The 15,134-nt window shown below is 40.8% G+C and overlaps 1 protein-coding gene across 1 annotated transcript; it reads left to right on the top strand.

The window, feature by feature from the left end:
• The first annotated feature begins 1,769 nt into the window (after positions 1-1,769).
• LOC117301614 (snaclec agkicetin-C subunit alpha-like) lies at positions 1,770-10,944 on the top strand. Its single transcript, XM_033785636.1, has 5 exons — positions 1,770-2,164; positions 8,070-8,306; positions 9,540-9,714; positions 10,504-10,604; positions 10,713-10,944. The coding sequence occupies exons 1-5, from the start codon at positions 2,120-2,122 to the stop codon at positions 10,872-10,874; spliced, it is 720 nt and encodes a 239-aa protein (XP_033641527.1). The 5' UTR covers positions 1,770-2,119; the 3' UTR covers positions 10,875-10,944.
• The last annotated feature ends 4,190 nt before the right edge of the window (positions 10,945-15,134 follow it).

The following is a 15,134-nucleotide window of genomic DNA, read 5'->3' as shown; positions in this document are numbered from 1 at the left end:
GTTGCGTTCGATTAGCTTCCCTGGGTCGACCCCGCGGTGCTCACTCGGGTGAGCCCCTGACAAGAGCTAATCGAACGACCACTCACCGCTCTCGTAGTGACGTCATGCACCTGGGGCCAGCCCCAAAGTGACCCACTTCACATGCTCTGGGAACTTGGGGCTGACCCGGGTGAGCCCCTGGAATGACGTCAAAGATGATTAGAACGCACCGGGGGCAGACCCAGGAAAGCTAAACGAACGCACCCATTGTAAGCGAATAATGTCTATACAAACGTACCATGCACACAAACAAAAATTCCATGCCAACTCGTAAAATACAAAATTGCTGTTTTCACTCACACCTGTGTTAGCACTGTATATCTCAGTAATTTTCCCGAGTCCTGAGAAAACATTTCACGGGCATATTACTCGTGAAATACGCTCGAGGTAAGCGCAGAAGTCCTTGATTCCGTAAGCGCTGATTATTTTCTTACGGTAATCACAGCCGTGAAATTTTGCCCAGTTCTCGCTTTGGTCGCGTGTTTATTTGAAGAATTTTTTTTAATCGCGGTGGGGTTCTTTGCCTCTGACTTAAAGAGAAGAAACAAGATTCAAGTACGATACGGCTTAATGAAGCATTCGATGACAAACATTCTATAGGCCCAAATTCATAAAACCTGTGAGCACAGATTAGTAAAATTACTTAGTAGCATGATTATAGCAGTTAGAATTGTTGTGGCTTGAGCCCGACTCAATTTTTGCTTAGTAAAGAAATTTGTCAAACAGTGTTTTCTGCTTATACAGTTTTATGAATTTGGGCCCTGATTTTCAAAGAAGCAAGCTCACATTGCTTCGGACTTTAATTACGTCTGTACGAACGATGATGTGTCCACATCAACTCATCCGGCAGCGCAGAGGTCTAAAAGAGCGTCAATTCAAGTCAATACAGCCACGCCTCTGCGCATACCATCCCGTCCAATAATGCCCAGTGTGATGTGGTGTCATTGTGCACGTGTATAGGTAGCACACACAGTTTGACGTTTGTTAAACAGTGCCCACCCATTGATCAATTCAGCATCATTGAGGTTTCGATAACTCCTTCAAGCCGTTTGTGTTTGCGCTTCATTACAACTCTCTCTTCTTTTCGGCCAAGAAGTGTTTTTGAGCGCGATGTAGCCAAGTGGAATACACTCAGCATCAAAGATCTGTGTTTTGCTTCGCTGTCAAGTTGTGTGGAACACGACTGGATTGGAATAAGAAATTGGTGGCAGACGAAGACTAGACGCACATCTCTTATTTGACGAAAACAAAACCGTGCGTTTTGTAAACCACTTACTTGTCATATTTTGGTTGCATCATGATGCCGTTGTGCTACTTAATGGACCCAGTGGCGGGAACTTAGCTATGAAATCCTACGTTATATCTCCAGTTACTCGTTGAACTTTGAATCATTGACATGGCACGATGAGGAAGACCAAGCTGATGTACAGTTTTCATAATCGTGACAGTAACGAGCACCGATTTTAGTTACGGTTTACATTTTAAAAGTTTCAAAAGAACACGTGCTCGTGCGCTGTGTTCATTTCTACACCAATCTAGTGACTTACTTTGTAAGAGATACACAACGGGTAACCACAATAGTTGTAATGCAAAGGTTTTTAGTTGCACTTTATGTAGTGTGACTCCTATTGGCTGACCGTGAAGCGGTCAAAGTTTTCAAAAAGGCAGAAGTAACTTTGTAAGAACTGCTCCGGTCCACCTTGGCGGTCTCTGCCCCGTAGCACCAGCTACCAACAGCCGTTTAATTGGTTTGCAAACGGTTGCAAACAACCGGGAGATTGTTTGCCTTTCGTACTGGCTTTACATGATTGTGTGGTAGTTAACTGAACTCTTATTTCCGCAATCTTAAAGACAATACCGCTGGGCACGCTTAATTTTGGAGGTTCAGCTCATTACTTTGAACGTATTTTGTGTAATAGGATTCACTCGCTTTTATTTCAACTACATCAGACTTTTACTGTTGTTTGCCGCAAAGGAGATTACTTCTATCGGGAAATTTGACTACAGCTGTGGAAAATATGTAGGAAAACTTCTACTGACATCGCAACATCATCCCAATTTTGGCAACTTCACGGCCAAGATGAAAACATCAATTATTCGTTTTCTTGGGACACTTTTGGTTGTGGTGAGTAAACGTTATTTATGGAAATTATTGCATATTAAGTTTGTTTGACGACAGATGGAATTTTATGACTGGTTGTTAAAAGACAATCTTCTGCTTTTGAAGTCTCTCACCATAGCAATAACACAGCGCAAATAATATACCAAGACGTATACTAACGGGTGGGCCTACTTGAAAAAAAAAAAAGGAAAAAAGAAGAAAAACAAAGAAGAAGCGGTAACATACAGGTTTTTGTCATTTTTTTAAATAGCAATTAATGTAGAACCATTGAATACTCAGTGACAATCAATTATTAGCATTACAAAATGTAAGGTCTGGATTCAGCCGATTTGAGCCCAACATTTGATAGGTTTTTTTTAAATTTCATATTCAAATATGTATAAAATACTTGTTTAAAGGTATTGCAAGAAATACTTTCTTACCCGGGCAAAGATATTGACAAAAATACGGAGACCGCCCACATGGGCAAGAAAGCTCATTTGAAACGTTATTCCAGAGGTCGTTGGTTCAAATACCGCTCTAGAACCTTTACTTTGTTTAAAGGCACTGGACACCTATCAGCGTATCGTATCCATCAGCCATGTATAAACATTCGTGCATGATGTCTCTTATTTAATGTTCGTGGCGTGTGCTAAAGTTATGTACTTATGTTTTACGTTTGGAAACTGCAACTGTCAAAATTCGATGAGAGAAGAAACAAAAAAGAGAATCGGGCCATTTAGGTTTTTTAATTTGTTTTGTTTTGGTTTCTTTTGGTTTGTTTGTTTGTTGTTTTTGGTGATGAGTATAGGTAAACTTCATCTGTACTTTTAAACAACTACACAATGAAATCAAAATGTGAAAATTGCACAAAGTTGTTATAGTTTGCTTGTTTATTTCGAGTTTGCATATCCCCCCCCCCCCATTGAGAACTTGACTTGACTCAAGTCCCCATCCCGTGCCAATCTCAGAAAACTATTGTTTTGTGATGTTCTGCATTCCCCAACCTGTTGCGCACGCGGTACCACGATACATATTGACGGCGACGGGTACGCATGAGAACGGGACTTGAATCAAGTCTAATTGAGAATTCGATCGAGTGGTGTTTTGACGACATTGTTTCGCAGAATATTTCAAGCGGAAGCCTCACTTTGTAGCATTACACAAATTAATGTATCCAACCTTTAAAATGTGTTACACGTTTGCAAAGCAATCACGTAGGCTACGCGATCTATCACTAACCCCCAATAATGAAAAACACAAAAGTCGAAATCGGAGAATCACACACGTCGCGTCAACTGACGCTCTTTGACAGCTAATTCATCAAACGCATTTACAAATCAGAATGTTACAAATGGTACTAAATACCCCCTAGTACTAATTGCCAGGCTAGCTCCATCAACAATCCCCATCAACACTTTCTCAAATAATGCGTCCATGTGAAGACATTTCTTCTGAAAACTTATTTTATGTCACAGGTTTTCAAGGACTAATTTTGTTGTGTCTGTTTTTCTTTGTTTTGTTTTTGTTTTGTTTTTGGTTTTACTGCGCCTTGAACACCCAGCAGGGTGGATATGTGCGCATTACAAGTCTTATTATTATTTATTATTATTATCTTTTGTTCTTTCTATTAGTCCCTGTAACTTAAAATTTTCCCCATCGACTTTGTACACAAAAAGTGTAACTCAAGTAGACTAAGTGAGACTCAATTGGGTGGGGGGGGGGGGGGGGTGTCGTATGCAAGTGTATAGGGTTTATGCTTAGCTTTTGCATGAATGACATGGGAAATGTTCGGCCGTTGGGTATCCGCAATCATAAAATACGTGAATATTCATGCTGCAAATGAGTACGTAGGTTCAGTGCATGCACGCTCATGTACAGTCATGTACAGTCATGTACATGTCCACCGGACGGTTTTTGCATAGCCCGGACACGATTGCATATGCAAAAGTGTCCGGAGCGGACAGTATTGCATGCGGACATAATTGCATCTGACACCGACACAATACAAATATGGTCGTTCTCTTTGCATGTTGTGATAAATTGAAATATAATAAATACACCAAACATCACACATTGAAGAACATTTTGTTTAGAGCAATAAATTCAAGTTCCCGACACAAGCAATCACTTTCGGAAAAGTGCATTTTTGTCGACACAAATCATAACGTTTGAAATGAGAAAACGATGACCTTGTGAGTCACAAAATCATTTTCTCCTTTCCAACTTGATGAACTGAGCTTGCATTTCGTCCTTTCCGTTGCCAAGAATCGTATCGTACAATTCCCCACAGTAAGCATACAGAGAAGAAAATTAAACAACACAGAACACTCTCTTCAATGATCAATCTGACAACCCATTAATCTAAGTTTCGACCTAATGGATTGTACAACTTTAAAGGCCGCGAGTTCAGATTTGTAAACAACGGGAGAAAGTCAAAAAAAGCTCACTGACCGAAAAATCTTGGTTGAGAAAATTCATTCCTTAACCGGAACAGTCGCCATCTACCTGGACGTCCACAACACCCATGACACACACACAAACCGTTGAGTGATGTATTTGTTCATAACTTAACCTCCAAATTTGAAGACATTTTGACAGAGATTGTTGGTTTCTTGAAATAACATTTCGAGGTAACACAATGATTTCGAGGGATGAAAAAATGTGAGTTAACCAAATAAGGTAAAGAAATAAAAATGTTGAAAAACTGTTTTTTAAGGAACGATTATTATTATTATATATTTTGTTTGTACATTTTCAATACAAGTTTTTGTTTACCTGTCCCTTTAGGGACTCCGTTGAATAAGATAGTTTGAATACATTTACTCTTCTAAAAACACAACGTTTTATCACTTTAATGGATATTTCCTGCTCCACGCTTCTCCAATGTTGATTTGAATTCTCATCAATCACCCATTGCCGGTAAAATATGCAGATATCGCGAGTGGAGCTCAATTTAGTTGACAATAAAACCCTTTTCCGTTGATGGTGAACCGCAAGGGGGAATCGTTAATGATTGACGGATTGGTAATAGGTGTGCATCAAGCGATGACAGACGAAAGAAAGTGTATTTACTTGTTTCGGCTTTGCCCAGTGACAAGTCATAAAAACACGCTGTCACCATCTTGGTCATGTTCCCTGTTTCTATAACAGTAATGAATGCTAACACTCATTGCGAAAACATGGCACCAGACTATTATGTCGTCCAGCCTCAGTTTGGTTACAATGAGTTGAAATGGAGCAAAATCAAAATGGCCACAGCGTGATAAAGGTCTTGAAGGACCCTAGTGGAAAACAAAGGATGGTCAGCATTGATGGTTTGGCTTTTCTGGCCTTTCATGTCAATATTAAACTTAAATCTAAAACATTGGGCACAAGTTTTACCCCCGTTTTCAAGTAGTGTTTGGTGACGAAAAATACATCTTAATATTATGATTGATCATCTCTCGTTATCAAATTTTAAAAGCCCACTCTCAGGTAAAATGCGACAACAAATGCAACTCGGTCCAACTTAATTCAATTTTTTATTCACTCTCTAAAAGTTTGAGACTGAAATTCACTCAAACGGTTGAAACTAGGGACAGACTGAAGCAGTGTCTGCACAATGCAAGTTTAACATCTATAATATCGACCACTCGATTAAAGACACTGGACACTATTGGCAATTGTGAAAGACCAGTCTCCTCACTTGGTGTATCTCAACATATGCATAAAATAACAAACCTGTGAAAATTTGAGCTCAATTGGTCGTCGAAGTTGCAAGATAATAATGAAAGAAAAAATACCCTGGTCACACAAAGTTGTGTGCATTCACATGCTTGATTTCGTGACCTCAAATTCTAAATATGAGGTCTCGAAATCAAATTCGTGGAAATTTACTTCTTTCTCAAAAACTAAGTCATTTCAGAGGGAGCCAATTCTCACACCATTTTATACCATCAATCTCTCCCCATTACTCGTTCCCAAGAAGGTTTTATGGTTATAATTATTTTGACTAATTACCAATAGTGTCCACTGCCTTTAAAGTGAATTTCAATCTAAATCTGAGAGATAAATCTTTATTGTTTTATGACTCTTAAGGGCTATTCGAGGTTCTAGCATATTACAGTAAACGATAATGAACCAACGCAATTATGTTTATTGGGCCAACAGTAATATTGACAAAGGGGCTGCGCCATAGTGCAGGCGCTCAAAGAGCCAACATAGGGTGCGTTCGTTTAGCTTCCCTGGGTCATCCCCGGTCTGCCCCGGTGCGTTCGAATAGCTTTTTACGTCATTCCAGGGGCTCACCCAAGTCAGCCCTGGGGTGCGTTTTGGCGACCCCAACCAAAGCCCAACCAACTCAACAAGTCGGTTACCGGTTAGTCTGAACAGCATCGTCACCGCGCTCAACCGAACACGCGAAAACGCTTAACCGATAACCAATGTTTCTGGTTGGGGTCGCCAAAACGTACCCCAGAGTGCCCTGCTTGTGGAGTGGGTCACTTGGGGGCTGGCCCCAGGTAAACGACGTCACTACGAGGGCGGTGAGTGGTCATTCGTTTAGCTCTTGCCAGGGGATCACCCGAGTCAGCACCGCGGGGTAGACACAGGGAAGCTAAACGAACGCACCCATTATTTATTCCGAACCTAGCTTGGAAAATGGCGTATCTTCATTGCTGGTTTACTGCTGTGCAGCCATCACTTGTCTTTTTGGACTCATCTTTTACTAGTGAGGGCGCTGTTATGATATTGTGGCCTGCTCGAAAAGACCTTAAAATATCGCAAATACTCGGTACGTGCGCGGTAGACGTGGAATGAGGTGCATGCTGGTCTAGTTAACGATCAAATTTGATCGCTAGCTAGACCAGCATGCACCTCATTCAACAGTGTTAGCGCTTCCGCGATGGGTATTTTCCAAAATAATTAGCTCGTACTGAGCGATGGTAAAAATGAAATAAACCCATAATTTTTTTTTTTTTTTTTTTTTTTAAATCAGCTTGGTTCCTCCTCGGTCATGGCACGATGCCTACGATGTACTCTATCCGCCATTTTCTCTCATTTCCTCCTACGTACGTAGTATGGACGACGGGTGGTTCTGCGACGGTAATGATGACTTTTGGCACCATCTGCTTTAAGAACGGTCGTCCCTCAATTTCTACGACAGTACTTTTGGGATGAATCTGCGTTGTGCTGCAAGACGATAGTATGTGCGCAAGGAGGGAGAGAGCAGGGATAACGATTGATTGTGTGAATAACGTTTTGCACCAATACTACACTTTTCGTTGTGATGAGGGACATGTAAAATAATTACGCTTTCTAAAAGCTCGCATTTCGAGGCCGAGCCCAACCCGTAGAAAAACCAAACAATGTATTACGCAATCGACCAACGATAGTTGGACCAGTCTAGTCGACTATTCGCGACCATCCACTCGAGGCTGGTCGAGGTTGGTCGCATCGTTGGTTACCAATAGCAATTTGTTATATCACAGTGTGGTGCAGGCAGAGAGGACCAGTTATTCTTAAAAATAGCTGAAAAGAAGTGAGTATGGACTTTTTATGTGTTCACGGCATAGAGCTATGGTTCACGGTCATATTTTTCACATACGGTCGCTAGAAAACGACTAGAGAGTCGTTCGCACTTTCATTTCAGCGCGCATGCGCTTCGTACGTCACGAACTAGCCACTAGTCGACGATTGTACCCTGATCGAACTTGCTCAATGTTGCGCCGGGTAGATCGTCTGTCACTCTTCGTCTTAATCCCAGAGCCACTGAATGGGAGTTTCGTACATCAGACTAAAGTCATACCGTTCGCTTAGGTATAACGTTTCATGCTAGCTACCGACACGGGCAATCACTGCCGAATTAGACATTTAAATTTGACGCAATTTAAAAAGGGCTATGCATATCTATTGTTAATCGGATTATACAATTTTGTTTTCTCTAAAGGTGGATCTTCTCCAAGGCTCGCTAGAAGCCACAAAATGTATGGATGGATTTTCAGAGGAACTGGGTTCCTGTTACTCAATTAGTGTCCACGAGGATACTCTCAGCTGGACTGATGCTGATCAACACTGCCGTTCACTCGGAGCTCATCTCCCGTACATGGGTAGCTCTGAAGAAGGCACGGTTTTGGAGTCTAGGTGGAACGGGGCAAGACTTTGGCTAGGATTGAAGATTAACGAGGTATGAACATTTCTTCCCAGCAAGAATTGGGTTAAAATTTACTGTCGCTGGTCTCCACAGAGCCGCAGCGTCGTGTATTGGGAGAGTGATATGACAACTTGCGAATAGAAGCCCGTTTGTGCCAGAAAAACACATGGGCGAACACGGGGTGCCAGACTAGTCTGTTCATCAGGTTGTGCCGCATTTGGAGGGAAAAATGGCGTCCAGCAACCACGTGACCAAAGAAATCGGGTCCCTCATTGGGTGCGTTCGATTAGCTTCCCCGCGGCGACCCGCGGTGCTAATCGAACTGTCACTCAACCTCTCGTGGTGACGTCATTCATCTGGGGCCAGCCCCAAGTGAAAGTGGAAGTGTCGTGGCCGAGCGGTTAAGATCACCGAATTCAAACTCTGGTGTTTCTGATCAGCAGAGTTTGGGTTCGAATCCCCAGCCGTGACACTTGTGTCCTTAAGCAAGACACTTGACCATTGCTTCGTCCTTCGGATGGGACGTAAAGCCGTTGGTCCCATGTGTTGTGTAACGCATGTGAAAGAACCCAGTGCACTTATCGAAAAGAGAAGGGGTTCGCCCCGGTGTTCCTGGCTGTGGCTGCTTAATGCGCCGCAGCACCTTGTAAACCCTTATAAGGTGCTAACTAATTGGGTCTCAAAATTCATCACTGCAATAACCTATCTTTCTGTAAGTTTGTATATACTCAGCGCCTTGAGTACCTTGTTTGGTAGATACGTGCGCTATACAAGACTTCGATACCACTCCTGAAGCAGGGCATTGGGGGCTGACCCTGGAATGACGTCAAAGCTAGTCGAACGTACCGGGGGCATGCAGACCGGGGTCGACTCAGGGAAGCTAATCTATGGGAACGCACTCTATACACACATCTCTGCCACATAGTTTGTATAGCGCCACAACGCGTGGTACTAACGGGGCAAACAGCGTTATTTGTCCGTCTGTCCCTACCTAGACAGGTCCCCTCCAGGTATTGTGTCATGCTCACACATGTACGTCAGATTTAACCGCCAATCTCTATGTGGTGGAATACCCGAGTAATATGCATATGATTTCAGAAATCGGGAAAGTACCGAGTATACAGTGCTAACTCACGTCGGTGTATATAGGTAGCAACTGAAATGAAATCTTTATCCCCCAATGCAATTTTAAAATCTATTAAATTAATGTCCCCGCATTGGCAATGACGAATTAAAACGGATTTCCCCCATCTTATATTATTACAGACAGCTGATGAGGAGTCTCTCTATTGGGGAGACAACGCTAAGGTGGACGCCAGTTTCTTCGCTAGTTTCAGCCCTGATGATGTTAACAGGTGCGTGGTGTTACGTAAGACGGACATGCGATGGGAGTTGACTGACTGTGGAAACGAAAACCATGTAATCTGTGAAGCTGACTTTGGTGAGTAAATTTATTTGTTTATCTTTGCAAATATGATATTCTACTAAAAAGTGATGGTGCTGAATCAATAAATTAAACAACTTAATAAAATATTAACGACATCAATTCCAAAGAGAACTTACTTTATATCGTTACTAATTGTGCAGAATTGATTCAGCTCCAAAATCTATCAAAGTGGTGGTGCAGAAAAAAATTGAAAGTTAATTAAAATATTATCGACACCACTTTAAACTAGAGTTCACTTTATTGTGATAAGTAATAATGACAAGGTAAAATTAATCTAGCGTCAAATCCGTAGTGCAGAAAAAAAAGAATTCAATGAAATATTATCGACATCACTATTTACTTGAAGTTACTTTTACAAATAATTAATAATGATGGTACCAACATCCATAAAACGAATGGAGGGGGAAAAAACCCCAAAACAAACAATTCGACAAAATTATCGACTCTAATTTCACGAAGAGTTATTTTTTATAAATAGTAATGACGATAAGGCAAAATTGATTCAGCGCCAAAGTAAAAAAAAATAAGCTAGAAGGCACTTTAAAAAAAATAATTTACTGTGGGATTAAGCTAAGTGCTGATAATAAATAATAATACGCAGTCCACAAGAATGCAATGACTAAATTGAAAACATTTACATTTCGTGATACAATTTTTAGATCACAATTAAACAGTTGTGTGTTCAAGCTAATCGAAATACGATCATCTCAAACACAACCAATGAATCTAATCTTCAAATCCAACGGTTTCATATTCTTTATTGAAATTCACTTAATCTCACAGCCGATGACGAAGAAGCTACGTCACAAAGCCCTGTCGTCACCGACCCCCTGGATCACACGTCACGAACTCCTGCAATTTTGATGACGACATCATCACAAGAGGTAAGAAATTGAGATGGGCGTGGCTATAACAGGTGAACTTTGGGTGTGTCATTATAAGTTTATCCTTGAACTATGAACACAGTGACTTTTGATTTCGTCTTCTTACAGACCGACTTCGAGACTTCGACTGAGGAAGAATTTCCTCAGTGTGAAACCTTGGACTGTTTGTTGGATCTCATCAATCAAGACAAAGAGACCGAGGAACTGCTCCAGGTAAGTGGGGGTGGTCGGAGGCCTGGTGGTGGTGTTGTAGTATATAAAGGTTGTTAGAGTTTGACTACTTTATGACTCACCCACACTATATGATGAACGGACTTTTCCTCTCGGCGCTGGAACAGGACTGAAGCACGTTTATATTTCGGGAAAGTTTCGGTTTCTCCGTGTATTCAGACAAACTTGGCAAAACAGACGTACACTGACTTGACGTAACGATGACAATATTAACGACGAAATTATGAACTTGTAACCGTTGAAGATAACTGCTAGTAAAACGCAACGATGAAGCTAAACTTTTGGTTTGTTTTTTTGACATGTAAAACTGCGACAGGAAAAACAATGGCCGCCGTCATAACACACAAAACCAGCGAAAACTATATATACACTACCTGTAGCTTGCAGGGTACCAGTCACTTTTCTCTGGTCTGTGGTGATTGGTTGATTGCTTTAAAGGAGCAGTCACTATAGTGTCATTGGTTATTTTATTTTAAGTTGTTATTATCGCGACGCAAAAAAGCAACCTTTATCCAACCTACATACGTCAAACAACATTACCTTGATACAACGTTACCATACTGATGTTGGATCAACACTGATTATCTCTGCCCGTGCAACGGCAGAGATATTGTCCTTGTGGTGGATATTCTTCTTCTTCTTCTCCTTCTTCTTCAGCTTGCATTTGCAAAACCGTGGCCACATATTGGGCTTGGGCTTAGGCTCCGTCAGTTATTTAGAAAACATGTGCTTTTCTAACGGGGCTTCAAACAGGCAGACGAAGCCCAAGCCGAAGCCCAAGTGACATCCCAAGCTAAAGCCGCGGTTTCGTAAAAAACGGAACCAAAAATTCCAACCTCGTACCTAAAGCTTGTAAGCCGATCAGAATTGCAACGTAAAAATATAACGAGGTTGTTTTATTTACGTGATGAGTGAATCCTCTACGCTGCGCTGCGAGACGATCACCACCGAAGCTTTTCCCCACGTTATTGCAATGGGGAATTTTCCGGTCGCAGTGTGACCTGCACCGTGAACGTTAAAAACACTCTGCCGTGGTCTGGAGCTTATTCACGGCATACGGGTTCGGTGAAAACCCGGAGAGCCAACGGATGTTAACCGTGCTAACCGTGTATGGTTGTTAGTTACATGAGCTTTAGTTTGAGTGAGGAAACTTCGCAATCGTCACCGTTAATCCGTAAGTCAATAGTCATTCAATAACGGAGCATTTTTATAGAAAAATTGTTTTAAATTAGCTTATTAGCTTTTACAGATTATTCTTTTCACAGTGCATCTTAAGAAAAGGTTTTGAATGTTTTTGGAATTTATGTGAGATTCATTACCTTGCCAAATGTCTTTGCAATGAAATATGTTGTAAAACAACTGCATGATACTGTTGGTAACAGTACCAAACTTAAGTGTTTCTTAGTAAAAGTTGGACACTTGATATTAATAGTGTTATCACTTGTCCATGTAATAATAGGCAGCTGACTTTTACCTAATCAAAAAGGTACGGTGGCCCAAAAGGACATCGCATAACTGTAAACTTGTCGGCATACGTATGCCGTGAAAATATTTGGGAATATGTGCGCATGCTTACGTATGCGCTTGCGTATGGTGGGATTTCGTTAAGATATTCGCGAGTAACGTATGCGAATATGTTTGAGTTGTCGAAAATTTTATTATACTTTGTCGCATATGTTTAATTAAAATTTCTAATATATATCTGTGGATTTTTAGCATCCAGTCTGATCGCGACATCATACTTATTCGCGAATAATTTCTTGACACCGCATACGTATGCGCAAACATTTGCGAATAAATTTGTGACATCGCAAACGTATGCAATCAAAAAGGTACGGTGGCCCAAAAGCACATCGCATAACTGTAAACTTGTCGGCATACGTACATGTATGTCGTGAAAATATTTGGGAATATGTGCGCATGCTTACGTATGCGCTTGCGTATGGTCGGATTTCGTATTCGCGAGTAACGTATGCGAATATTGTTCTGTATCACCCCCAAAACACACACAATTTTCATTTCTCCAAGTGCAACATAAACCATGCAGAATATTATGCTCCACCCCCCGCCGGGCAGAGATACCCGTATTTGCTCAAATACAGCTACCGTGCTTTCTAGTTGTAGGTTGTTATTATTTCGATGCAAAAACAACCATTATCAAACGTTTGTACAACATCAAACAACTTAAAATCAACGTCGCAAAATGTGGTTGATTAATACCAACCAATATTTAACGTTGAAACAACGTTGTGTGCCCACTGGGTTGTGATGTTGTCATTAGTCATTCTACCCCTCCTCCTCAAACACAAATTTTCCTCACTGTATATGCTTTTATTCTGGTGTTTTAAAACAATTCCAATCTCGCGGCCCAAGTGCTGCATTACATCTGAATTAACAAAGCTGTAAAAATGCTAACATTCATTAAACGAAGATTATGAAAAGACACATTCAAAAACACACAGTATTAAGAAATTATTATTATTTTAATCAATGATGGGCTGTTTTAGATTATGAGATTTTGTCCCCTCGGACCGAATTACATTGATTTGTCAGTCCAGAGGCAGATGTTCAGAGGAATTGCTAGCCATAAGAATATTCTGTCCAGTCGGTTATTCTAGATTCAGAGTACAAAGAATGGCCCTCTTCCTGGGGTTCAACTGTAATCAGAACTCTAACCAATTTACCATCCATTCCTCCAGTACAAATTGGCGAGCAATGGTATTTCCGTTATTTCTAAAATCGGAACTCCTCCCAATTTGCCATTCTTCTTTTCCCAAAACGAGAGTGGAGACGTACATTATATACCGAGATAACCGATATGTGAATTTGCAAGATTAGCAGTTTACCAGATTGGGCTTAATATGTATTGCATTATTAACATTGGCGAGTTATGGTTTGTGTGGATCATTGTATTTTTCCTTTTTTTTAAACACCTTTCCAACATTATGCATTTTATAACAAACGGTTATGCACGCTTTTTAATATCCAACTCGTCCGATCCAAGGCAACGTGCATGTTCCTTTAAGTGAACGAAATGCAATGCGTTTCCCCAAAATATAGGTATTTAAACTAAAACGTGATACTTTGTTATAGTATGTATGGCTTCTTACAAGTGTCAAATTCAGTATGAAATGCCTTATCTTTGTGATAATTAGACCAAAATGGTGCAATCCCCATAAAAATTCCACACTGTGGGAGTATTTGACTTAGAGTACAACTCAATTTGATCCACTGCTTCATAATGCGAGTATTCTTCTTCGGTGTAGTGCCTCAGCGGATCGTCATTCCCGAGTAATCCTACCTTGACCTCACCGCTCTCGTACGTCACCCAGAAACGATTCGATCCGTCGAACTGAAGGTCCATCTCGTAAACAGGCAAGCCTTTAACTTCAATATCTTTACGTGTAAACTCTGCCAAAAAAAGAAAAAAAAAACCAATAACTGTATAAGAATGGGGTTACCTTGAAGTACTAAAAACAAATTTCAATCGCTCACAAAAAAACAAAAAACAAAAAAACAAAGAGAAGCATTCCTCTCTTTGAGAAATCATTTTAACTACAAGAAAATACTGTTTTTTGTGTGGCTGTAATTAAATGAATAACAAAGATATAACGACGAGTGTGGGTACTCACTAACAACGTAGATCTCGCTCTCTTCTTTCATGAAACGCAGCTGAATATCGTTACTCTCTGGACTTTTAAGAGTAAAATCCAACCTCACGGGGAATGTGATAGTCGTACCTTCCTTTGGGATAGTTTTTATGGTTTTAGATGTTGTTTGAAGAGTGGCACATGCCAGTTGAGAATTGCCACCGAACTCAGCAGTAGGTGCTGTCATTGAGTAAACAAAATATCGTGAAAAATACACTAAGATCAATCAGGGAATCAATGTGTGGTGAAGAGGTTTTCAACTAGTGGTTTAATCCCAACGAGGCCTGGTTCTTAAAAACTTTACCTAGACGAAGTCGAGATAAATTATCAAGAACCAGGCCTCGGTGGGTTTAAACCACTTTGATTCCCATTCATAAATACCTTTTCGGTCAAAAAGTAAAATAAATGCAAAAATTATAATTGTTCAATGATTTCTTTCAATACAACACCCCTCCAGTTTTGACATGGTATTAAGGCCCTCCGCCGCCCTCGGGTAAACAACTCCTTATAAGGGAATGCTGTGCGCGTCGTGCGTATCGCGTGATGTGGCACAACTGTTTCAGCCGTTGCTCTCGACCAATAGGAATGAAGAAACTGTCTTATAAGAACAGGTGCAAGCTCGCGTGTCAACACTTTTTACCGGTCATAA

The sequence above is a fragment of the Asterias rubens genome, chromosome 17 (assembly GCF_902459465.1).
Source record: "Asterias rubens chromosome 17, eAstRub1.3, whole genome shotgun sequence".
NCBI classification, from domain to species: Eukaryota; Metazoa; Echinodermata; class Asteroidea; order Forcipulatida; family Asteriidae; genus Asterias; species Asterias rubens.
Note: the sequence above shows the minus strand (reverse complement) of the source record. Positions and strands in the feature narration are given on the sequence as shown.